The sequence below is a fragment of the Struthio camelus genome, chromosome 7 (assembly GCF_040807025.1).
Source record: "Struthio camelus isolate bStrCam1 chromosome 7, bStrCam1.hap1, whole genome shotgun sequence".
Taxonomy (NCBI): Eukaryota; Metazoa; Chordata; class Aves; order Struthioniformes; family Struthionidae; genus Struthio; species Struthio camelus.
Genome location: NC_090948.1, coordinates 23,306,034 through 23,330,579, shown reverse-complemented (window position 1 = coordinate 23,330,579; position 24,546 = coordinate 23,306,034). Strand labels below are relative to the sequence as shown.

At 50.3% G+C, this 24,546-nt stretch overlaps 1 protein-coding gene and 1 long non-coding RNA gene across 9 annotated transcripts in view; one reads left to right on the top strand and one right to left on the bottom strand.

Moving 5' to 3' along the window:
* The window catches only part of LOC138067816 (uncharacterized), a 192,815-nt gene extending 189,542 nt beyond the window's left edge, over positions 1 to 3,273 (top strand). Inside the window, exon 4 of the long non-coding RNA XR_011142201.1 lies at positions 3,210 to 3,273. This is a non-coding gene — a long non-coding RNA (uncharacterized lncRNA). The remainder of the gene's footprint in view (positions 1 to 3,209) is intronic.
* The window catches only part of PAX2 (paired box 2), an 89,847-nt gene extending 75,671 nt beyond the window's left edge, over positions 1 to 14,176 (bottom strand). For 3 of the 8 annotated variants that reach the window (XM_068950286.1, XM_068950289.1, XM_068950288.1), the window contains exons 1-3: positions 13,416 to 14,077; positions 9,404 to 9,572; positions 7,927 to 8,124 (exon numbers count right to left, since the gene is read on the bottom strand). In XM_068950286.1, the coding sequence (XP_068806387.1) occupies positions 7,927 to 8,124; positions 9,404 to 9,572; positions 13,416 to 13,458 (410 nt within the window). In that variant the 5' untranslated portion in view covers positions 13,459 to 14,077. Of the gene's footprint in view, positions 1 to 7,926; positions 8,125 to 9,403; positions 9,573 to 13,415 lie in introns of all 8 variants that reach the window. The other 5 variants (XM_068950287.1, XM_068950295.1, XM_068950290.1 and 2 more) reach the window with 4 other exon arrangements.
* Positions 14,177 to 24,546: the final 10,370 nt, after the last annotated feature.

The following is a 24,546-nucleotide window of genomic DNA, read 5'->3' as shown; positions in this document are numbered from 1 at the left end:
GACTCAGCTTTGGTGGATGAGCCCTGGCCAAATCTCTCATTCCTTATGAGAGACAAAGATGTTTGTTTAATCCCTAAAACTGTGAGGACTATCTGAATTACAAGCCTAACAGAAGTTAAGGGGATGGCATAGAAAAAGACACATGTACATACATTCATTTTCTAAAAGAATCTCATGAAAGAAATTCCTACTTATGCAGTGCTTGTTTTGAGCTGTGATCTACGCACAGAGCCTCTTCATGCTGCTGTAATAGAAATAATAAGCACCACCACTGCTTCTGACTCTGTCATCACATGTGAGCATTCAGAAATATTAACAGGTGCAAATTGATTGGAAATGAATATTTGTAAGTGCACTCTGAGGAGTTTGGAAATCAAGTGATTAGATTTGTGATTTTCAGCTGGGTAGATAGCCATATAAGTGCTACAAAATCAGCTCGCAGTTCCAGGCACTAGAGAAAATTGGAGGCCAACGCTGAATATCATACCGTCTAGTATTTCATCATGAGCCTAACAGTGTTTGTTGTTAGTTTTCCAGCTCCTCTAGCTGAGGGATAGCATGAGAATTTCAGTTCTCATTTAATAAAATATGTTTCCAGTGCTTTTGGGTGTTTGGGGATCTTGAAAGGGGGCCTTTCTGCTCCCTGAAGATGCAAAGGGACTGCGCTGTTAAGGTGTTTTTAAAGTCATTTAATGGGGGTCAAATATCCAAATCTCTTTAAAAACTTAAGGTAGAAAAGTGAAAACAAGTAAAAACTAATCCACCTTCTACTACAAGTACTCATGATTTTTATGCCAATCTCATGATTTTGGGCTCTGTCTCAGCATTTTTTTAACTGTTGAGACTGGTAAATCTGTCCATGCATGTATAGACTGCAATAGATGAACTGGGATTACAGTGCAAAACTTCTCATTGCCATTAGCTTTCAGTTTAAAGAGTAATTGTTCAGGTGCAAAATTCAACCTTTCTGAATGCTTTTAAGAGTTACAATAATCATCAGAGCCATCTACACATGGATGAGATTTCCTGAAGCCCTGGTTAGCTGCACTGTCAGGCCGATGACAAATGCCTTTGAAAGTCTCTTTTTTTCCATTTAAAAAGAGCTTTCCTAAAAGTGGGATCCTTAAATATAATGCACATTGTAAGTAGTGAGCCTAAACTCCCTCTGAATGTCAATTGCCTTCATAAAGGTCCATGTCCAGTTAAACTAAGTGAAGATCTGGCCATGTTCAACTGTTTTGAAGTATTATCTTTTTATTCAAGTAATACGGAAATCTTTTGTTTGAATGGGCTTTTTGATATATTTGATATATGGTTGGAAACATGGCTTTGTTTTGTATACATCGTGGCATCATATCACAGAGGGTTCAGCTGGTCTATTAGAGCATTTTCTATCTCTTTAGCCAATGCAGGAATATTTCCTATTGTATGTTTGCTTGTGTTATTAATCTCATCTAGTTATATATATTCCAAAAAATTAGGAATTCCCATGGGATGCAATTCCACAACTTAGTGGAGCTCCCTAGGAGGAGATTCCTTCTGCTACTATTTAAATGTGTGCTTTCTTACTTCCCTCTCTTCATTCCTGGCTATACCGCATTGTTTAAACCTGAATAATTCCTTTCCTGTTGGAGGGACTGTACCCTTCAGATCACTGTATTATTCTCCCCACTTCGTCATTGCTTGGCCAAGCCACTTACATTTTCTCCTTTCTCCTCCCAAAGTCAAATGAGCTTTTCCACATAATAGTGATTCTGGTAAATGAGGTTTAGCTCTGTAAGACTCATTCACCCAGCGCTGAAATGCAGCTACCTCTGTGGCAGAATGCAGCAATCACTTACTAGATGCAAAATCTTGAAAATGTGTAACTTCCAACAAAAATCAAGCTTTTGTATATCTATACAAAAAGGAAGGACTGGCATTTTTAAATACTAAAGAGACTGATGTGGTACTGAACTTCTAGGTTCACAGAAAAGGAAGCTCAAAACTTCCCAATCACAACAATACTGCATATGTGTAGCTAATATCTGCATCACAGGAAAATTAGAAAAAATGTGAATAGTTTATTGTAGTTATCTCCATACAACCTTCCAGTGGCCAGATATGAGGAATACGACAAAGAGGAATGCTGTGAGCATTCATTTACTCTTTCAGCTGCAGTAACATTGTCTGTAACCTCTGCTTTATGAGCCTGTCCTTTATTTGCAATGATGAAAAGATGATAATACCAGGTTTGTGTCTGATGGAAAAGAATCTGAGTTTAAAGGAGTTTATTCCTCATAATGAAGCCCTGTGTGACCCAACTGCATTCTTTGCTCAGCTGAAAGCAGCTGGTAATAGAAGTCTTTTACCTTGAGAGTGGGCCCTGGTGCAGGAAATTTGATGGAACCCTCAGCCTCAGCATCAGCTAAATGGGAGGATCCCAGCTAGGATCCCGAGCTGCTTCTGTGTGTACCAGAAAGTGCCAGATTATGAGACCTGGTGAACTGTGTTGGGTGCTGTCGGACAAGCCTTCCCCACCCTTGCTCTCCATGAACCCACTGTCAGTCAGAGGCTAATCCAGTCCACAGGGCCAGTCTAATCCTTGGCTTCTCCACTGAGAAAACTGACAGCGTGCCTGCTAAGTCCTGACAGTGGTGATAGGTTTGTGCAACGCAGACACTTGCTCGTTATGAACTGCGCAATTCACCCAGCTTTCACTGCAGACCACGCAGTCACTATTTGTCACTATTTTTGGTCACTGCGAACAAGCTGCCGTTAGAGATGCTCTGCACTCTTCAGACTTCTCCCTAGAATCATTATGTATCCTCTAAGAATTCCAGACTGTACATACTGTTTGGTGGGAAAGGTAGGGAGATATTCACCAGTGACATTGGCTGGCGTGTCCTTTGGGGAAACTCTCAAGCTAGGCTAGCAGAGAGTGACTCAGAAAGCTGTTTGCCTACCGTTGATTTCTTCCGCATATGACACAGACCGTGCCCTAATATGCCTGCCTTGTTCCAAACTCCATTGTTTGTCTTGAGACATTGCGTTTACCTCGGCCGAGACTGTGTTCAATTTTATCTCCCTTGCACGGGCTAAAGCCTTAGCTGATGTAAAGCAGCATAGTTCCAGTATTGAACCTTTTATCGTTATATGTTGAGCTCTTTATTGTAGGGTTACACTGTGTTTTAAAAGGGTATCTCAATATTGTTATTTTCATTTTACAGATGTTAAAACTACCACATAAGGAATCCTTGTGATAGACCAAGATCAGCTAGAACATTAACGGCAGAAGTGGTAAGAGAATCCTGATCTCCTAATATGCTATTCTTTGCTTTAAACAAGATAACAAGCCTGCCCATGGCCACTGGAATTGGCCACAGGCTCAATATTTCATTGTACAGTAAGCATATTTCCTTGGCTGTTATATAACCTGAAAAAATGTGTGCCTCTTTCCATACATATTTATAAAAAGCACATAATTAATGGAGGCTTTAACTAGGAATCATTAGCCAATTGTTATATAACGTAACAGAAAACATATCCCCAAACCAAGCACATAACACTAGAAATCTATATACGCTTGATACCTAAGAGAAGATTGAAAATACATCTAACAGCTTGGCTGAGATGATATGTGCACAAAACTGCATTCTCTGCCATGTGTGAGAGTGGATCTGCTCTCAGAAACCCATGGTCCAAGGTGTACCCAGGAGGCTGACTGTACTATAGTGTAACCCCCTAATCCTTTGGCTTCTGCATTCCTTGGATAAGAACTGACAGAGAGTCCCTAGTACTGAGCCCAGGAGAGCTGAAATAGAGGGACGTTTTTTCTGAGTGGGTTGTTCCGCTCTGCCTTTGCGGAACTGTATGAAATTTGTTTATTTAAGAGAGGCAGAAAATAATGCGGAAACTACAGTACCTATTGCATCCCTAGCTGCATAACCATGAATATATGTCCAGTACATGCCTACTCCTGTTCCTACTAAAGCACATCGTCTAATTCAAAAGATTTTGCTCGGACTGGTTGTTATCCCGTGAAACCTGTGTTCTTAGGCTGACTGTATGTGCTGTACACAAAACAAAAATTCTCATTAACATCTGCCACCAAGTTCATTCTTGGGAGGCCACCGCAAGGCTTACAGCAATGCATAAATGAATCCAGTTGAAGTGTTCTAACCCGAAATGACCAAAGATAACCTATCTGTAGTCATATGACAGATAGAAAAGTTCTCTTAGGACACACCGTGCTTGAAGTAAGCACTAATTGCTTACCAAAGAATTAAGAGCTTCTGTCACTCAGCTGCTTCTCGATTATATGTGCTGCGTATGTGTGTATATATTTACATATGTATTTGTGTATATATACATATACATGTACACAATAGGCTTGTGATGTGTAGTACCTGCTGTATGGAATGGGGACTGGAAGGCTCCCGTAGTAGAGATAACTGCTTTGTCTTGATTCTGTCAGTTTTCGTGTGCTTCACCTAGTAACTAATAGACTATCTTGATTTTTTGCCATTGTTAAAGCAAGGCCACCAGGTAAGAGAAGAAATTTTTTTTGCTGAATCTTGAGGGGGTAGTTAAGACTTTTCTTTTCACTGTAGTTTATATGTAGCCTGTGTTTGCATGAGTTTGGGATGATAAAGTTTCTGACAGTTCTCAGTACCATCTAAATTACATTTTGTCCCAAATGCATCCTGATATCCTCAGTGCATTGATGACAGATCAGTGTAATATAGGCACATATTCTTCATGTACCACAGAAAATATTTAATGAAAATTTGGTTTAAAAGATGTTTTAGGGAGGCTTTTAGAGTGGAATTGGAATTGTGTTGTTTTGTAGTCTTTCACCCTAAAGCCTTTTTTAATGTTAGACTAAGCTCGAGAAAGAAAGAAAATAAAATATAATTTATATTTTTTCAGAACTTTAAAATAACAAAAGTAGCTTTTTCCATACACATAGAGATCTCCATTTTGAGGTCCAATATTCACAGTCTTTCTAGGGAAGACTTCTAGGGAAGCCTTTTTCTACAAAGGCCTCCTTCGTAGTCCCAAGATATTAAACCCCTCACAGAAGTAGTTCTAACAGTTCTGGATATTGGGCCAATGCAGTTTTGCTGTGGAAGTTGCACATTTTGAGAAAATACAAAGACGGATATTTCTAGCAGGTTGGTTTTAAAAACTGGCATCTATCTGAAGCTGCTCAGAGAGTCAGAGTGTTAGATTAAGTCCAGTTTATGATCATGCAGCAGGTAAGGGGAACACAAAGGAATGTGCTGTTACAAATGATTTACCCAATTCTGTGTGTTTACTTTGGCAATGGGAGACAGCAAAATATATTTTGAATTGTGAACTTAGACCTCTCTTTGTGTTTTGTAAGCTGATTACCGACTCCACTGGATTGGCGAAACGCGCATTACCGTCCGTGGCAGCAGGATTGGGCCCCCTTATATACTTGTTATTTCCTATTCTGCTAGAATTTTTTCGCAGGCCACTGTCCTGTTCTCAGCTAGCACAAACTTGCACATGTTATGACCTGTGATATTATGGGCTCTTTTCCTCACAACTATGGGTTTTGGGGAGCCCCATGCAAAGCTGAGCAGTGCAAAGCTGAGCCTGAATTTTTAAAAGGAATGGGGAAAACCTTAATCACATGAGGCCAAAATGCTCCTCTGCCTTGGTGAATGCACGCTCAAATGCCATCACAGTATGAATCAAATATGGTGGGTCACAGCTGAGCCTCTTTAGTATAATAATACTTAGCAGTTACAAAGCACTTGTCCTTTTCAAAGCATTTTATAAATGCAGTCTAACTGACATCTGTTCCCTGCTCCCTCTGAGAAAGATCAGTCTTCATTTCCAGGATGGGGAAAGTGAGGTACAAGCCCCCCAAGCCCTGCCTCAAACCGGTAGCAAAGGCAAGAGCAAAACCTGGCTCTCGGCCTTCTGCCCAGGACATTGCAACCCTGATGCAAGGCATCGGGTTCAGAAAGCATAAGGCTGTGACTTCAGTGACATTTGGACGCTAACATACTTGGAGCTAGAAGTATGTGTGTGTCAGCCCTGTGTTTCTGTGTTTCTCAGAAAATGGTATTCTGTTCCTCCAAAGAGCCCACAGCCATTCCTCTGGACTTCTGTACCACTGGCTTAATTCCTCGCAGGGATAGCTGGCTGTCCTTCCACAGCTGCCTTTGTAAGGTGTCTGAATGTCAAACTGTTATTATTTCAATACCTGACTGAGAGAGTAACAGAGACCTGGAGGTTTTTTAGGAGGGTGTATAATTAGCCGATCAGTATTATGTTACCCTGTTCATAACTTAATAACCATTTTAATACAGATGGCACACACAGGGATAATTTCCTAGGGTAGCCTAGCAGTATATTACAGAGACAGTGTGTCTGAGGGAATCTTCCTTAGCCAAGGTACATTCCACTAGCTAATTCTACCTGCTGTTTTCAAGATGATTTGGGATAATTCCATATCATTTGCAAAATATTAAAACCCATTTATATAGGATGCCAGATTAGAAATACACAGCCTGAGTTATTAGACGTATTTTGATAAATCTGCTGTGAAATGCGCAAGACAAAAAATACTACTGTTTTCCCTGCTATTTATTTTTGTTTCCCTTGCTATAAATACACCAGGTTTTACAAAATTTGGCTATGCTTGCTATATATCAAAAGGGCCAACATACTGACTTGTGCATTTTTTATCTATGCATACACTGCAGAAGTCTGTATATTTGGGACTGTGTGCAAAATCTCATGTATTCTTACTCTGTTAGTGAGGTATTCTGTGCCTGTGTATACTCTGCAAATATTCCTGCGTTAGTACGGTTCTAGAGGTTGTATTTCTGTGGTCATAGTCAACGTATCTATTACACTGAAACAGCATGATTACTTTTACGGGGCACCTAACAGTGTGCCTGCGTGTTGCCAAAGTGTGAAGGTCTGATGTATGTTGCATTTGAATGACCGTGTGAACAGTCCGAGCGTGCTGCAGTGTATTAATACTTGATTATATGTATCACAGGGCTTTTTTCCTGCATCAGTCGTTTTGTATATGTCATATGGTTATTTTTGCCACCTCAAACCTAAGACTAAATCTGAGTCCCTCCACCAACAAGAGTCGTACCCTAGCCACTGGGGAAGGAGGCAGAGGGGAAACTGTTAGTGCTGAATAGATCCTGCTGTTTTCCAGCCTCCTGCAAGGGTAGGGATCTGCCCAGGTCTGGAGCGGCGAGCACCTAATGGGGCAGCGCTGCCCGGCTTGGGGCAGACACTGCCCCAGAAATTGAGCTGGTCCCTCTGCGCTAAGCGGCGGTGAGGAGCGCGGTGGCGGGCTGTAGCGGAGAAGAGCTCAGGGCTGCGAGCTCGGCTTCGCGGTAGATACGGCAGCTTTTAGTCTTAGAGCCTTAATACCCTGGCAAGGCTGGCGTTCATTTACACCCCGGGAGAGCTGCTGGAGGGCCAGGGAAAGCCCGGCTCGGCCGCCCGTCACCTTGCGAACCCAAACAGCTCCCAAACCCTGCGACACCGCCGGGCTGCTCAGCGGGGAGCTCATCTGCCCTGGCAGCAGCGCTTGCCCGCCCCGGGCCGTCCCGTCCTAGGCGGGCAGGCGCAGGCTGCAGCCCCGCGACGTGCGGGAGCGAGGCCGGGGCAGCCCGCTGCCCGGCCGGGGGGGCGGCCGGCTCCCACCCCGCTGCCTGGGCCTGGGCTCGGGGGTCGCGGCGCCCCCGGGGAGCCCCGCTGGGCCGGGGCCGGGGCGGGAGGCTGGCGGGCCATGTCCTGGGCTCCCAGTGGGGCGGGGGGCTGGAGCAGGCTGTGTCTAGCCCGTCGGAGAAAGGACTGGGCTGTCCCCGCTGCTGGGAGAGGTTTTATGGGGCCGTAAAGAGGCGATCGAGCCGCGAGCAGGGGCTGCAGGGTTGCTCTTACCTGTTTATGGAGGAGACGCTGGGGACCGTGTCGTTGTCGCAGATGCCCTCGGCCAGTAGCCTGTCCCGGATCTCCCAGGCGAACATGGTCGGGTTTTGTCTCTTGTACTCGGCGATTTTATCCACTACTTTGGGGGTCGCCACTTTGGGTTTGGAGCCGCCGATCACGCCGGGCTTGATGCTCCCCGTCTCGTAGTACCTGCCCCGCCGGAGCACAAAGGACCGCGGTTACCTGCCGTGCCCGGGCCGTCGTGGCGCGCCGCCTCCCCTGCCCCGAGCCCCGGGGCCCGGCCGCCGCGGAGCGCCCCGCTCGCGGCGCCGCGTCCGCCTCGCCTCGGCCCGCCGGTGCGCGGCGTCGGGCCGCGGCTGCCGCATGGCGCGGCTCCCGGGGCGCCGGCTGCGCGGGTCTGGGGCTGGAGGAGCCGCTTCTCCTCTCCGGGGCGCTCCCTCCCTCTTTCTTTTGTTTCGTTTGCTTGTTTGTGGTTTCCTTCTTTTTTTTTTTTTGGTTCTGAGGAGCGAGAAGCGCTGGGCTGTGTGGTGCCCCCCGCATCTCTCGCGCACACACGCTCATTTCAGGCCCAGGGATCGGGAAACAAAACAGAAACCTTCACCGGTGCGGCCGGGCGCGGAGCGGGGAGGGGGCGCGGGAGCGGCGGGGCCGGGGCTCACCCCCCCCCGGCCCCGGCTTGCCCCGCGGGTTTCTCCCCCGCGGGCGCGCTCCCTCGCCGCGCCCGGGGATGCGCGCAGGGCGCGCGGGGTGCCGAGTGCGGTTTATTCCCTCTCGGGTCCCTTCGAAGCGGGGTGTCGTTTAGGGTAGCGACATGCCGTCTCCTCGCTGGCCGTGAGCTATGCTCGTGGCAGCGGCTCTGACACGTCCTTTGCGAAGGGCACGGCAGCGTACACGCACACGCAGACACCCGGCACACGCAGAGGCAGTCTGCTTCTCTAATGCCTGCTGACACCACCACATACCCGAGCGGCCGGGCCGGGGCACTCAGGTCCCTCCTCGGTCTGGTGTGAAATGTCCCTGGGGATGTTTCACACCATATTTGGTGGCTTTCCGTTACCACGAATATTTCTTTATTTGCCCTGTTGTTTATTTATTTACTCGTGTATGTGCTAAGGCCGCTCACGGATTGTTGTGAGTTGTTTGGGGGGGGGATTTAGTCGTTTTTCATTCGTTTTTTTTTTTTTCCTCATCCCTTTCCTTTCCCGCCCTCCCTCTCACCCTTCGCAAATTATTTGTCTCCCCCGGACTTTCCAAGCACTGCCGAGGGGAGGGAGCCCTGCCAGCCACGGGGGAGCATCTCCTTCGCGGCGGGCGGAGGGGGCTCCCGCGGCGCCGAGGTGCGCGGCCGCTCGGGGAGGGTGGCGGGGAGAGCCCGGCGCTGCGGGAAGGGCTGGGGGTGACAGTGGCGCAGGGAAGGGATGCCCTGCTGCCCTCCCAGGGGAGGGGAGGGAGCTGGGTCTTTCCTTACCTGCCGAGGATCTTGCTGACACAACCGTGGCTGACCCGCAGCTGCCTGGAAATGTCACAGGGTCGCACCCCCTGGTGAGCCAGCTCCACTATCCTTTGTCTCACCACGTCAGGTAAGGGTCTGCCGTTCACAAACACCCCCCCGAGCTGGTTCACACCCCCGTGCCCTGCTGGGGAAAGAGAAATAAAAAAAACACAACAACCCACGCACACCAGAAACAGACCGTTAGTCGTGGATTCTTCGCTACTCGTACTGCAAAATCTCCAGTGACTACAGATGGATGGAGGTGATGGCTGAGGGTCGAGAGGGGGAAACAAGAGGCCAGGGAGAGAGAGAAAAAGAGAGAAAGAGAGAAAGAGAGAGAAAGGAAAAAGAGAGCGAGGGGAAGAAACGAAACGAAACGAAAAGAAAAATCATGAGAAAGAGGAGGAGAAGGGAGAAAGAGAAAGAAGGAAAGGGAGAAGAGGAAGAAAGGAAGAAGGAAAAGAAAAGATGCGAGAGAAAGAAAGAAAGAAAGTAGAAGGAGAAGAGTGAATTTTCCCGAGTCTGAGGCTAGCTGGGATTTCCCCCTCGGCCCGCCGCCTCCCTCCCGGGGCCGGCGAGCGCGCTGCCCCGCGGCGGGCGCCCGGGACGCGGCGCGACGGCTCTCGGAGCCGTTTGCGCGGGGCGAGGCCGGGGACGGTGCCCGGGGCCCGGGGCCCGGTGCCCGGAGCCCGCTCCGCCGCCCCTTCCCGCAGCCGGGCGAGAGGCGCTCCCAACTCCGGAGCGCGGCTGCCTGGCGGCCCCGGGCATGCCCTGCTGCCGGCCCCCGGCTTCCTACTCTTGAGCCTTTTCTCGCTCATTTGATTTTCTTTCGGCGATTTTTTGCCACACTGTGGGTTACAGTCCCTCGCGAACCCCGCCCTCCCTCACCCCGCAGCGTGTCCCCCGCACAACTCGTCGTCTCCGTTTATTTTCGGGTGTGAGTTGAAGGGATTTAGGGAAAGAGAAAGAGCAGGAGAAAGAAATGGAGAAAGAAAGAGGGAGAGAAAGGGAGAGAGAGAGAGAGAGAGAAAGGAAGAAAGAAAGAAAGAAAAAAGAAAGAAAAAGAAAAATATGTTGTGTCCCACAGTCACTGTTCGTTTACAGACAGACCCTGTCTCTCAACAGCTTTCGATATTTAAGGGAAAAATCCTCTAGTAAAAAAAAATCTGTCAGACTCGTGCCGTGCCTTCCCCCCTGCCCCAATCCAATTCGAGGAGAATTTGCAATTCTCTGATTTCCCCTATTCTCCCCCCCCACACACACTTTCCAGACAAAACTCAGCTCTCTTTTCTATAGGACTGCTATATCGCTTTTCCCGAATCATCTTTCTCCGTTTGGAGAAATTACTCGAGGAAAAAATAAGTATGCACCTGCTAAGTGTTGGCAAGAGGAAATGAGTGTCAGGAATAAAGGGAAATGTCTCCTTTTGGGACTAAGCTAAAGCTAGGCTCTGTGCGAACCGCTTGCACCTGAGGGCGGTCTGCGTTAGAAATTGGCGCAATTCGCGTTTGTCTGGGCGAGTGGGGAGATGCACATTTCCAGGCGGGTACAGCTTCACTTGCGCTGATTCCTGGCTGTCTCTATCTCCAGAATATCCAGCTGATAAAGCTGTGGAGTGCACACTGTATTAAAGCTTTCCTTTCACACAACCCTAACCTTCTGTATCTTCCTTGCAAAGAGATCTTAGTTCGTTTTTGCAGTTTGCTGAAAAATGATCTGTTTGTATTTTCGCTGAGTTTTTTTTTCTCCCCTGCTTCTGACACTGACTTATTGGCTCTGAACTTAGTGGAAACTCTCATTGCCCTGCGATCGATCCAAGTCCTTTCGCACAAATAGAGTTTTTTCCATCTCCCCCACCCCTTCACTAGCACCTCAACATATCCCCTCCCAGCCGCCTTGGCCAGGGAGCCGGGTGGGTTCCCTGCACCTTCCCCTTGGCCCGATGAGCTTATGTTATTTGTTGCATTCTTTTGTTACACTTCCGTGAAACATCTTTAGGGTTTCAGAGGGAAGGGAGAATGTTTATCTTTCTCCGCTAAAACCTGCGGGTATATGTTACTGTGTGTTTTCTTCATTTTGTTTAGAGCCCCTTCTGCACATGTTGCCTCTAAAGTTACAAGACAGCAATTTCTTCGGCAACTCCATGATAAATAATTCAAAGCACCTTTGATAACTCGCATTACAAAGTATTAAAAGGCAACAGATGCAAAAAAGATTAAAAATTAATAATTCAAATTATTGCACCGAGGGTATTTTTTCACGGGAGTTTATTTTGCTCTGCATCGTGCTTTTCAAAGGTTATTTCTATAAGAGCAAGAGGAGATATACCTGGTTTTATCTGTGTAAATGCCGGTGTACGGATATACATATTAAACACCCAATTATACTGCTTTCGAACAGATCATATTTTGCTATCTGTGTGTGTGTGTGTGTGTGTGTGTGTGTGTGTATGTGTGTGTATGTGTGTGTATGTGTGTGTATGTGTGTGTGTATCAGGAGTCCGCGCCCGTCTGTATTATAATTGCTTACTAATACCTAGGTAAGTAGATCTAGAAATACATTTTAGGTACCAGATCAAATGTTGATTAAAAACAAAATCGGGAGCCAAAGAATTGTTCACAAATCTCATTGGAGTTTTCAAACATCAGTGGCTCTGTTGTGAAATGTCTCTGTCGGCTACCTACGTTTTCCAGATCATACTGAAGGCTGAATTATTGCAGACATTTCTGAAAGAATGTCGTACCGGTGAAAACTAAAAATAATGTCTAATGCACAGAGTATTTTCTGGTAAAGGTGTTCGAAAATTAAATCCTTAAATTCTAAGCAAATATATCCGGGAAATCATTAATTTTGAAAAAGAAAGACAGTTACCTACATCCACATTTTGGGATCTGATATTATCTTTTATATTTCTGCGCCTTCCTTCGCCTCACAAAATCATGATTTGATAAACTTCAAACATTTTTATTTTATGTCTTTTCGGTTTGTTTTTATGCAGCGGGCAGGGCGTGTCCTCAAAAGTTTCGGTGTCAGAAGTTACAAATTGCTCTTAATTATTCATTTCCTGACTCAATCAACGGTCTCAATCTCGGATTTATATTTGTATTTTTCTTTAATTTAAAACTAGGATTTATTTTTCTCCGTGCAGTGCAATTAAATCCCCTGAAAAGTCCTTATTACAGTCCCTGGAATCTTTTCGCTTTCCTTCGTCCCCCTCCGATAGAAATGTTCTTGTAACTGGAAGTATATCACCAATCCACTTCCCTGTATGCCAAGAATGTATTTAAAATGCACATCGGGGATCTGGTAGATAAAACAGGAAGGACTGTGACTTCTCAGGAACCTCCGAAAATGCCACATTTCCCAGCAATACAATTGTCCTATTTTTCCTGCAGTCTAACCTTTAACCAAACCAAAGCAAGGCAAAGCACAAAACAACCACCGACCAGCCCGCCATTAATTTGAAATTGACGTCTCCCCTCTGTGCAATTGAAAACCAAAATCAAAGCAAATGGCATCAAATCGCGGGGAAAATTGTTATTTTACATACACGCACAATTGGTGGCAAGCCCTCGCCCTGCGGGGCTGGACCGGCGCTGGGGATGGAAATAGAAATGGTCAAAAATCGAATGTGACACGAGTCGGAAGGAACTCGTGTTGTCCGAGCTGCAATTTGGAAAGTGCCTTTGAGGAGGGATGTGATCTCGGTGTGTTTTCCTCCGCACGCCGCCGGCACAGCCCCCGCGTCCCGCCGCCGCCGCGGAGCCCCGTCCCCGGGGCTGCCCGGCACCCGCCCCGGCGGCCGGGCTGCCGGTGCCTCTCCTGCCCTTTGAGCGCCTCTCTAACCCTAGTTTTGGCGAGGCGGGGAGAGACTAGCGGTGAAAGGATGGACCTGAAGGAGGATCAGGTGAGGCAGAATGGTTGGGGAAGGAGGAATGGAGGGATGAGAAAGACAGAGCAGCGGAAGGAGCCGGGCTCCAGTACTCACGGTGCATTGCTGAGAAGGGGTCTGCCTTGCAGTGCATATCCATGGGGAGGCAAAGGAAGGGGAAGAAATCGGCTGAAGCCGCCGTGTCGCCTCTAAAACTCAACTTCAAGACTTAGGGGAGAAAAAATAACAAAAAACAAACCGAAACAAAACAAAAAAAACAAACAAAACAAAAAAAAACCGCACAGGGACAGGAGAGGAGGGGAGCGGCGGGGTGCGCTGGCCCCCCTGCCCGGAAGAGCGGGGAGCGAAGTACTTTCCGGGGCGGGCGGGCAGCGGCGGCGCGGGGCCGCGCGGCGGGGCCGGCGGAGTCAGCAGAGTCCGTGGGAGCGGGGGGCTGGCGGCGCCGGGGGGCAGGCGGCTGTCATGGCTGGGGGGCTCAGAGCATCCCCGGCGGCGGGGAGGGGGTGCCGGAGCAAGGTGCGGCGGGCGGCGCGGGAGGACGCGGCTCTCTCTCCTCCTCCTCTCCAAGTGCGGGGCTAGTTCATTTAAGTTCAAAGCGGAGTAGCAATCCCCGGGAAAGCCGTGCGCGGCGGCGGGCGCGCCCCCTCCTCGCGGCCGGGCCGAGGATCCTGCGCCCGGCGGACTTTGGCCCGCGGTGGGAAGTGCCTGCGCGGAGCCGGGCCGGAGACTGGAGCCCGCTCTCCCGGTGTGTGTCTCTCTAAAAGCCGCAGCGGCCTCGCCCCCGCCCGCGCTGATGGATGACTTGTCAGACAAAGGCAATAGATTCCGACACTCTCTGATTCGCCAGCGCCGAGCCCGAGCGCGGCGAGGAGGGCCGTGCCGGTGTCACTCCGGCGCGGGGGGGCGGCCCCGGCCCGGCTGCGGGAGACGAGCGGCGGCGGAGGCGCGCTCCGGCTGCGGGCTCCGCAGAGGACGGGCTAATGAATATTCAGGGTAGACGGGGGCCTGCGCGTAGCCCGGAGAAATAGACTTTATTTTCCCCGCTTTGTTTTTACTTGCGGTTCTGGATCTTTAAACTCCCTTATTTAACACAGGCGCGCGCGCGCTCACACACACGCACACGCACACACACACACGCGCGCACACACGCAATGCTGGGTAGTTTCTCCTCCCTTCTCTCACTCTTCTCTTTTTTACTGAAACTTACTCGGGCTGAGGTGGGGGAGAGGAGATTTGATACACATCAAGACTTTCTTGGTGTGAAACTTAGAGGGTGGGAGAGGGGAGGAAAAAGGAAAAAAGGAAGGAAGGAAGGAGGAGAGGGGGAAAAGAAAAAAGAAAGAGGAAAGAAGGAAGAAGAAAAGCGAGGGAAAAAGAAGAGAGGAGATCTTTTTGCACCTCTTTGAACCAACAGATTGGGACCATTTCAGTGATCGCAAAGTTTCACTCTCTCGCCTTTGTGAAAATAAAGGCGAATTCGACCTAGCGCTTTCCTTGTCTCTCCCTTTTCTTTAACGCTAGAGTGGGATTTAGGAACTATTTCACAAGCTAGTTTACAACTAAAAAAAAGACATGGCTTTGACCTAGCAAGGCGACACAAAGCGGGAGAGAAACGCCTTCTTAGAGCAATAACCAGAAGTAAAAAGGCAAGGTGGAAATTACTGTGAGTTCAATCTTGTTTTTCAAACTGCGAGTTTATCACGACCTGAAATACGTTTTCTTCTTCTCCTCTTTTCTCCTTCATCCTTCCCCACCCCTCTGCATATCTGTCACGAAACAGCCCCTTTGTTTTCTAACTGGTTAAGTAAAGAATCTCCGAGAGATCTTTATGAAATATTTTCCACTGTCTCATAAATCATTTTGGCACTTCAGCTGATGTTTTATCTCTCTCTCACTCCACCCCGTCTCTCTTTCCCTTGTGTGCAAAAAAGATGATATGAAAAAAAAATTTTTTTGACACCGCCGATGGTTAGATGTAAAGTAAGACAGCACTCATCCTCCCAGGGTCTGCGCTGCGAGGAGACACAACGAACACAACTGAAATGAAAGTACCCAGCCGCCAACAGCAAGCCCCATCCAGGGGCTTGCCCCCCCGTCCCCGCAGTTTTCACGGGATTGGGGGCTATCTGCTGTCTGAGCAGAAATAGGAGTCGCCAGCCTCGCTGCTGCTCAGAGGGGCCGCTGCCCCCCCAGAGAAGCCGTTTTTCCGCCCCTGTGCAGAGGGCAGTGCCAGCAGGCAGCTCGCCAGGCGCAAAGTTCTCGAGCGGCTGGAGCGCTCCGGCTCTGGGGCGCCGGCGGACCGCTGCCGCCAGCCCTGCGGGGCGGCACTGCCCCCCGCTCCTACCCCAGCTCCTGCCCCGGCTCCTGCCCCGGCCCCGGCCCCCGCTGCTGCCCCGCCGCCGCCGCCGCCGCCCTGCCCCGCCGTCCCCCCGCGGCAGCCGCTCCCCGGCCCGCCGCGAGTCGCGGGGCGAAGCGGGGCTCTGCCCGGCGCGGGGCGCGGGGCCGGGCGCAGGTGCGGGGCCGACAGCAGCGCCGCTCCGCGCCGCGGCCTGTAGATGGCGCCCGCGGGTCGGCCTGGCGCCGCGGAGCGCTCCGGCGCGGGCCCGGCGGGCGGCGGGCGGCGGGCGGCGGGCGGCGGGCTCGGCCCGGCCCGGCGGCCCGGGGATCCCGGCCCGGCGGCGCACGCACCTGCCGGCGGCGGCGGGGGCGAGGGGCTGGCTGTTGTGGCGCGCACGCACACACACAGAGTCGCAGACCCATTTGCTGTTAACTTCCCCCCCCCCAACAACTTCCCCCCGTTTGCGTCGGGGCTGGAAATGCGCTAATTGTCGCTGAAGTTAACCCCTTCGGCCCGCCGAGCTGCTCGGGCACTGTCTGCAGCTAAATGCGACCCTTTTTTCCTCTCCTCCTGCGAGCAATCTAGGTCCCTTCTCCTTGCCCCACGATTCCCCCCTCCCTTCTTCCTTTCCACCCCAGCCAGCCCAGGTCGCCCCAAGCCCTCCGGGCCAGGCAACACTGAGAGCTGGGCTCAGGAGCACAATCAAACCCGCAGGCAGGGGCCGGGGGTGAGCGTGGGAGCCTTCAGCAGCCCCATTAGGAAGAGAAGCATCCTCCAACGTTATATCTGCCTTTCCTAACTGCCACAATCCTCAGGGCCTCTGCTTTTAGGGGACTTCCTCATTGTCTCCCTCCCCAGTGCAGTCATTAGCACTTGGGAGAGTTCATTTTGTCTCTGACAGAGATGCTGTGGGCCTTTATAACTGTTGATTGTACGTTAAGGAGATAACAACTTTGTGGTGGGCCGGGGCGGGGAGGGCAGCGGATCTGAAATTTCTTCCCAAGAATGTATTTCGCCCCGGTTTCTTCCTTTCCCGTTGCTGTCTCCCCTTCTCAGTGATGAGAAGGGCAGGGGCAGTGATAAGAGATTCGACAAGAAATACACACCATGAGCGCTCCGGAAAACGAAGCTAGAGTCCGACGGCTGGGAGCGAGGCAGGGGAAGCGAGGCAGAGTGCCGAGTTCGGTAAACCAAGAGCGTTTTCTCACGAAGGGAAGGAAAGGGGAAAGAAAGGGAAAGAGAGGAAAATACAAGAAAAAGGGAAAAGGAGAAAGAAGAAGAAAAGAGAAGAAAAGAAAATAGGAAAAGAGAAAGACAAAAAAGCTCCCCACTCGCTTGCCCCTTCCCCCACCGCACATACCACAATATCACCTGGTGCCCCCTTCCCACACCAGACTTCCTGGAAGAATTGCTTTGTCAACATTCAAATACACCGAAGAATTTCTGTCTGTCCAGGCTGAAAACACCAGCCCGTCCCGTCGGCCCTGGGCAGAGCCGTGTGGCCTTCCGGACCAGGGCGAGGGCCTGTCCCAGCCCCAGCACTGCTCTACACGGATCTCCCCTACCTTACTCCCATCCCATCAAGCTTGCGTGCCTTTTCTCCTGTCCAGTTTTAAATGAACCTTTCCGTCCCTTTTTCTTTCTTTCTTTCTTTCCTTTCTCTGCTTTCTCACCTTTCTATACTCTTCTTTCTTTCTTTCGATTTTTCTTTCTTTTTTTCTTCCTTTCTTTCCCTTTCTTTCTCTCTCTCTCAAAGAGGATCTGAGGATCTCTCCCTTCTTCTCTAACCCCCCCCCCCACCAAGAAACATTTACACTTCAAAAGAGGCGCCCGCCTCTCTGCGGAAATTTCAAGAAAAATAAACTTTTGGGGGGAGTTACGGCGATAGCGATCTTTGGATCTGCTTCATTAGCCGGCTTTCTCCAGCTGATCAAGCCAAAATCTTCTCTATTGATCCCATTCTCCCCTCCTCCCCCAGCACACACATAACCACAAGGGCCTTGTCAACTCCCCTCCAAAGTCTTTTTAATTCTCCCGTGCTGCATTAGCTTCTCCAACTTGCCGTGCTTGTATTATCTCTCGGAAGTGGGTTAAACAAACGTTATTCTCGGCAATTGCCTCCTCTCCTCTTCTTCCACCCGGGGGAAGGGAGAGCAGCTTTGGTCTGAAGACGAAGACCGAGGAGCAATAGGAATCGGGCGGTGAGGGGAATTTGTTGGAAAATTCAGGCCTGTAGCAAAATTATTTTGAATGCGATCGTTGCCTCATAGCCAGAAGTTGCACCCACGTTGTCTCAGTTTTCTATAGATTGTGTCTGCCGCTGATTACAACTGGGACCTAGTTAAGCACAGTCTATTGCTGTAGGGTCGGCATGCTGGGGGGAGCAGGGGCGAGAAGTTTTGTATTTATACCACCTCGAAATGCTGCTAACTCATTAGCTCGGGAGATCGCCTTTCTTATTTCACCTTGCCAAGTCTGCGAGTGCTTTCAGCCCAAATATTAGTAGTTTGGGGGCGGTAGCTCTGTCCCCAATGCTCGCCAGCACTATATTTACGAATTTACATGATAATCTACCCTGGCCATCTTTATATATTTTTCTGACCTGTGACAATTAATTTAACCTCTCGTGAGGAAATAAGGGGCACAGTCCCTGACTGTGAAAGGAAAATAAAAGCTAAGGATATGAGCTTTTATGGGAATGAATTACTGTGGGTGGGTGGGGGGATCTTCTAGGAAGGGACCACTTCGATAAAATCTGTCCGGGTGACTTTTGGGGTTTTGTCGTGAGGACAGTGATTTCTGACCTGAGGAGACATCCTGCTGCCTCTCCCCAGCTTGCGCCCACACGAAAGGAGGGCTTGGACTAGGGCTCACCCCCTAATTGTTGGGTTGGGGGGTCAGGTCGTCCCCCGGCCTCCCCCGAGGGATAGGTGTTGGGGCAGGGCCGGGATGCCCGGCAGCCGTGCGGGGGTGTGGGAGCGGATCAAAGGCTGTCTGGAGAGCTTCTCCCTGGGCAGGGCAGAGTGACGAGAGGCAGGCAGGGCCTATTCCCCCCCTCCCCCCCGTACCCACCCCCCCCAGCTCTGTCCAGGAGATGAGATTGCACTTGGAGGCCGAGTTTAACAAATACATACAAAGTTTAGTTTTAAATGAACAATTAAAAAGAAGGAAGAGAGAGAGAAAAGAATAAAAGTCCCTCATCCTTCCCCTCCCCCTGTCTCTGAGCCCCTCTCTCTCTCCCTCTAAGCACCTCTGGTCACGTTGGAGGATGAGTTTTTGGAGAGCTTCTGGTACAATATGGAGCACCACGGGCTGCAATTTCACACTCCACAGCACATTCCCCCTAAAGCTACTTTCTTTTTTTTCCCGTCTAAGACCCCCTCATGTCTCCCCCTCTCTCTTTCTCTCGCTCCTTTGTGAGCCATGGGTGGGTTGCGTGTCGGGGCCGCGGTGGCCGCGGGGAGGCCAGCGGGCTGGCAGCGGGCAGAGCGGGCTGGGTGCGTGTGTGCGCCGGGGGGCCGCGCTCCCCCCGCCCTGCCTGCTGCTGGCTTTTCCCTTCTCTGCATTTGTTTGCCCTGAATGGTAATAGCCCACGTGTGCTGCTCTTTATTCAGTCACCGACACTTTAACCTCTCCTCTTTACAAGAGAGCGTTTGCCACAAAAACGAGACAAGCCGGAGACCTTTTACAGCCTCATTGAGGGAGGAAAAAAAAGAAAGAAAGAAAGAGAGGGAGAAAAAACAAGCCAACAATGTGAAGAGACACTTCTGCAACAAAGCCGCCTCTTAGCGCACCGGGCCGGCGGAGCTGGGGCGAGTCTCCAGGCCTCCCGGGCCACAGACATATGGGGACGAGATCAGGCTCGGTGCAAACCCGCCTGCGTCTGCCCCCTCCCGCCCCGAGCAGGTACGCAGGCAGCGGGCACACGGCTGCGGCCTTCGGCTCGGGCTCGGGCTCCCCGGCCTGGGGAGGCGCGGTGTCAGGGGGCAGCTCCGCAGCCCGGCGCGGCCGGCCGCGCCCGCATGTCTCTGCCTTTGTGGCCCCCCGGACCGCGGCCCCTCCGCTCCGCGGCCTGCTCGTTTCTTTGCCCCTAGAGCAGCGGGGGCAGGGGAGGGGGGGTATTTCCAGGCTGCTTCTCTGACTGGAGCAGGGCCCAGATGTGAACCCTCCTGCCCTTCTTGTGATGGGAGGCTGGGGCACTGGCAGGGTCCAGCTGCCTCTTCCCTTTGCCCTGCGCTGGCGCTGGGGGAGAGCCGTGGTAGCCCCCCTCTGGCGCCTCCTCCCCCCACGCTAGAGATGCCTTTTTTTGTCCTCCTCTAATTTATCCATAAAACTCCCGATGAGTGAATTAGACGCTTATTAAAGTCTCCTTTTAATCAGCAGTAATGGGAGACCCTCCCTCCCTCCCTCTCTCTGCCCGTCCAAGGTTAGTTTGCCTCCGGGCCATTTGCAAATGTTAGGATTTACAGTTATCACACGCAAAAACATTTATATAACCCCTAACTATAATACACCCATAAAAACGGGGAGGGAGCGAAAACTGCTGCGTATCAGCGAAAAACCCTATTGCTTGCCCATTAAAGCCCCCGGAAAGGGTAATTCCAGTAGTCAGAGGGGCCAAAGTGTGGTAATGACTGCCTGGGATTCACATTTCCAAAAATGATCGCACAAAGAGACCTGCCGGGGAGAGGGGCGGCCGCTGCGCTGTGATCCGCAGGGCCAGCGGGGGAAGTTGGGAGCAGACTTCTTCGCACGTACATTAGAAAGTAACATATTCCTCGTGACTTTCCTCTACTATTTCTTCTTATATATCCTTTTCTCTTTCTCTCTTTCTTCCTTTTTTCCTTTCTCCTTCCTTCTTCCCTTCTTTTCTTTTCTTTTCTTCCTTCCTTTATTTTTCTCTCTCTCTTTCTCTCTACCCATGTTTTCCTCTTTCTCCCTCTTTCTTTCTTTCTATCTCCCCTTCCCTTCTTTCTTTCCCATCAAGGCTGAGCCCGGACAAGTTCTATACATACATGAATCCACTTCCCCAGAGAAAGTTACATTGCCTGCATTTCTGGCAGCGCTTCCCAAGCCCTGTTCTGAATCCTGCCTCTGTCCCCCGTTTCCCTTCGCAACGGGCGACTCTTCTGTCCGAGGGGATCTGCCAGGAGCTGGTTTGGGGAAGAAAGGCTCATTTTCGCCACTAAACAAAGACTGGAAATGCACCAACAAAGGAGCCGGCGGCGGCCCCCGCCCGCCCCGCCCCGGTGCGGGAGGCGCAGGTGAGGGCTGGGGCTGCCGTGGCCGGCGCGGGGGCTCCGGCTCGCCGAGAGGTGCTTTGAACTGGCGGGGTGCGTGGGGGGGCATTGGCAGGGCTTAAAGAGAAACTGATCGTAAGTTTGTGGGGAAACTTTCTCTCTCCCGCCTTCCCCTTCTTCCTCTTCTGGAAAAGCCAGGGAAATAGGCGGAAGCAGCGATTTCAGCTCTCTCTCGATCTCTCTCTTTTCCATGGAGGGACTCGCTCCTACCCTTCCTTTGACTGGGAGCGGTGAGAGACCAAGTTCGGCGCCTAATTAAAAGGAGTGGCCGGAAGAGTCATTCCTCGTTAACAACAGCTGTTAATGGCCTCGGAGTTTAGTGAATCTGAGAAGGAAAATTCAGCGATAGAGACAGAGACGGAGAAACAGAAGGGGCTGAGAGAAGGGGGGAGTCTCCACGCGTGGGGGGGGGGTAGAAAGAAAGATTGGAGGAAGGAGAGAACAGGACAGTTTTGACTTAAAAAAGAGGAGCTGGAAGGTGGAGGGGGCGGGGGGAAGGACTGAACCGCGAGCAGGCGCCAGCGCTCCCCTCCAGCCTCCTCGCTGCCTCAGCGGTGCGGGCTCGGCGAAGGGAGAGCCAGGGAGCAAACGCGGGGGCGAGGGAGAGCTGCGCCCGGCAGCGAGGGACGAGCGGGGGCCGCGCAGCACTTCTGCCTCGCCTGCTTCTCCTGCCTGCTCTTCTCTCTCTCTTTGCCACCCTCATCCCTTCCCTCCTTCCTCTCCTCTTGGAGGTTTGCAAACAAAACGTCACCAATCAATACGAGCCCTGGCTTCGTGGGTGCGTGTGTGTGTGCGCGCGTGTGTGTGAGCGCGTTTGTTGATCCCGACCTGCTGGACTTCAAAAATCTGCCGCTTCCGACTCCCTCCCAGCCTGTAAGTTCAGAATTACAACCTTCTACATCTATGCAAACTTTTATTTATCGGAGAACTCTTTTCTCTAGGAGAAAGAGAAATTGTCACCATGTGATCAGCTAATTTCTGACACACGGGGTTTTACCCCTCCCCCAGCGTGGGGGAAAATATCTCCCGTGGATCTCTTCTAACTGTTCACAATCCATAACTTTGGCAATGAATATACAGTGTTATTTCTGCAAAGCAGTTTTCCAGGGTTAGGGGAAGTGGTTGCATTCTGCTAAATGGATCCTTTGTGGTGAGTGCAGATTTATGCCCAGTTTTGATTTATAATTAAATTAGCTTCTAATTTGCAATATGTGTGTCTGTGTTTAAAACGTATCTAATCTGTGAAATTGAGGACGGGGGCACTTTAAATGAAAATCTACCTTTCGCCTCAAGGGTTCCTTTATGAAGGGATAGCCGGGAGGGCAGCGTTCAGCAGGAAAGCGGGGCTGTAATTTCCATTAGGAGATGTCAATCAATCCTTCTTTTCAATACATCAATTAATAAATCCGATTGGTGCTGCGGGCTGCTCCCCCAGGGCACTCTCGATGGGTGGATGGGGAAGTGTGAGGGGAAGGCAAACTTCAGAAGGGAAGTGTCTTCAGGCAGGACCCCGACCCCTCTTCCCCTCCTCGCGCAGCCCGGGCTCTCGGAGCCGGCTCGGACCCCAGCGGAGGCGACGCCCGAGCGCGGCGGGGCCGGAGCCTCTCGGCCTCGCGGGATGCGAGCAGAAGTGGAGCCTGCCCCCGGGTCTCCTTCGGGTCTCGGGGTCTTGCAGCGCTAAACTAGCCCAGCCTGGGGAGGTTCAGCCGATGCCCCCACGCACGCCCGGAGACACGGCGTCGTGGTGCGGTGGTGTGGGTGGGCACACGCCGCTGCCGCAGGGCCTAGGACCCCCCGTCTTACTTGATTTATATTTAGGCTTCACTTGTTTAAACGACCCCCGCCTCCCCCCTCACTCGGTCCCACCCCACGCAGCTTCAACCTGGGCAATAAACATCATCATTTTGTTCGGTTATTTTCAAACTGAACTGCAGCACCTAGGTTTCATTTTTCACAATTAAAAAGGGGCCAGGATGCTAGGAAACTCCTCCAGTCTGACAGTTCAGCCTAGCTCCGTTGCTCTCTCTGCTGTTACTGTGTTCTCCACATATACAAATGAGCAGGGAAATGAGTGGAAAAGAGTATTTATTTATTACTACCGTTTCTAAACGGGCAAAGGTAGGAATTCGATGGCCGCTCTCTAATTTAGCAATGACATCCATTCTCCTTTCTTTTTAAGTGGCGCTGATAGTTCCAAACAAAACCCGTGCTGTGAGTGTTTGGGTAGCTGTAGGAAGCCAAAGGAAATCACGGCACAGTGATGCCAAGTGCCCATGTGGTGAAGGCTGGCCGAGCTGGGACAGGCGCAGGTATGTGGAGGGGGCTGGGGCGGGCCGGGGGCGCCGGGGTCCTCTCGGTGCGTCTTTCCCCTTTGAGCTTCACAGACTCAGCAAACCTCGACACTCCAAACTAATTCAATATATCACCTCTTCCTGGCACCGCACGTACAGTGTTCTAGAGAAATTCTGCTAAAGAAATGGGTGACTTTTCCTAAGCCCCTACTGATATGAAAAAGATCCTTAAAGAGAGAGCATCCTCGAACTACTCCATAGTTATCATCACCATAATAAAGCCTGTCCGTTTGATTTAAAAATAGCACGGTAGAGAACATGCCTGTCACTGAACGCTGTCTCCTCAGCTTTTCCTTTTTTTCCCTCGCACCCTAAGCATACGTTTTTTCACCCTGAGGTTTTGCGGGTTTTTGTTGTCGGTTTGAGTTGCTCGGCACAAACGTCCTTGCGTGCCTGTAATGTGCAGGGTAACGCTGTGTAAATACAGAGCTGACGGTGGGAGCAGTGGAAGTCTGATTTTTGCAGGGTTGAACTTCGGGAAGAAAAGAAGTAAAAAGAAGAGAGAGATTGAGAGAGAGTCTCCCAGGCAGCTTGATCCCATTAGCTCCGTCCTTGGGTTGCATATTTATACGGTCTAGGAGGTGAACAGATGGACTATCAATTTAATTCCATCTTCAACACCATCAGAGATTGATTTTCTACTCGCTTTTAATTTTGCCATAATTAATTAGATCATTACAACTGTTTTCTATTGATCTCCCTATTTAAACCTCAGATGCAAAGGGACTTCAGCAGATCCTTTAAAAACACAGAAGGGAAAAGGAACAGAGGGGGTTGCAAACTTTCTGAAGGTTTATTCTGTTTCAACGTAGAAGATTTTCGGTGGAGAAGAACAAAAAAAAAGCCGCTATGGCCTTTTATTTTACATGGCCCTTTTTGGTTGCCTGTATATTTTTTCTTTACATTTGGGTGAATCTTTGTGCTATTTATATAGAACATGCAACGTAGATAATATATGTGATTAGTTCGATTATGAAAAATATGATTGCACGTGTGTATGTGTATATATGTATATATACACAAATACAATGTATTTAACACTAATATTCATTGACATGGTGCACATACATTTATATATGGGGATTTTATCGATAGGAAACAGATTTTGTTTTCTGAAGGGTGGGGGGTTTTATTTGCCTCCTGCATATGTCTCTCTGTTTGTGTACCTGAATCACTCTCTAGATGGTGGATATTTCACCCTGCGACGCGACCAGAAACGATAAAAGAAAACAAGAGCT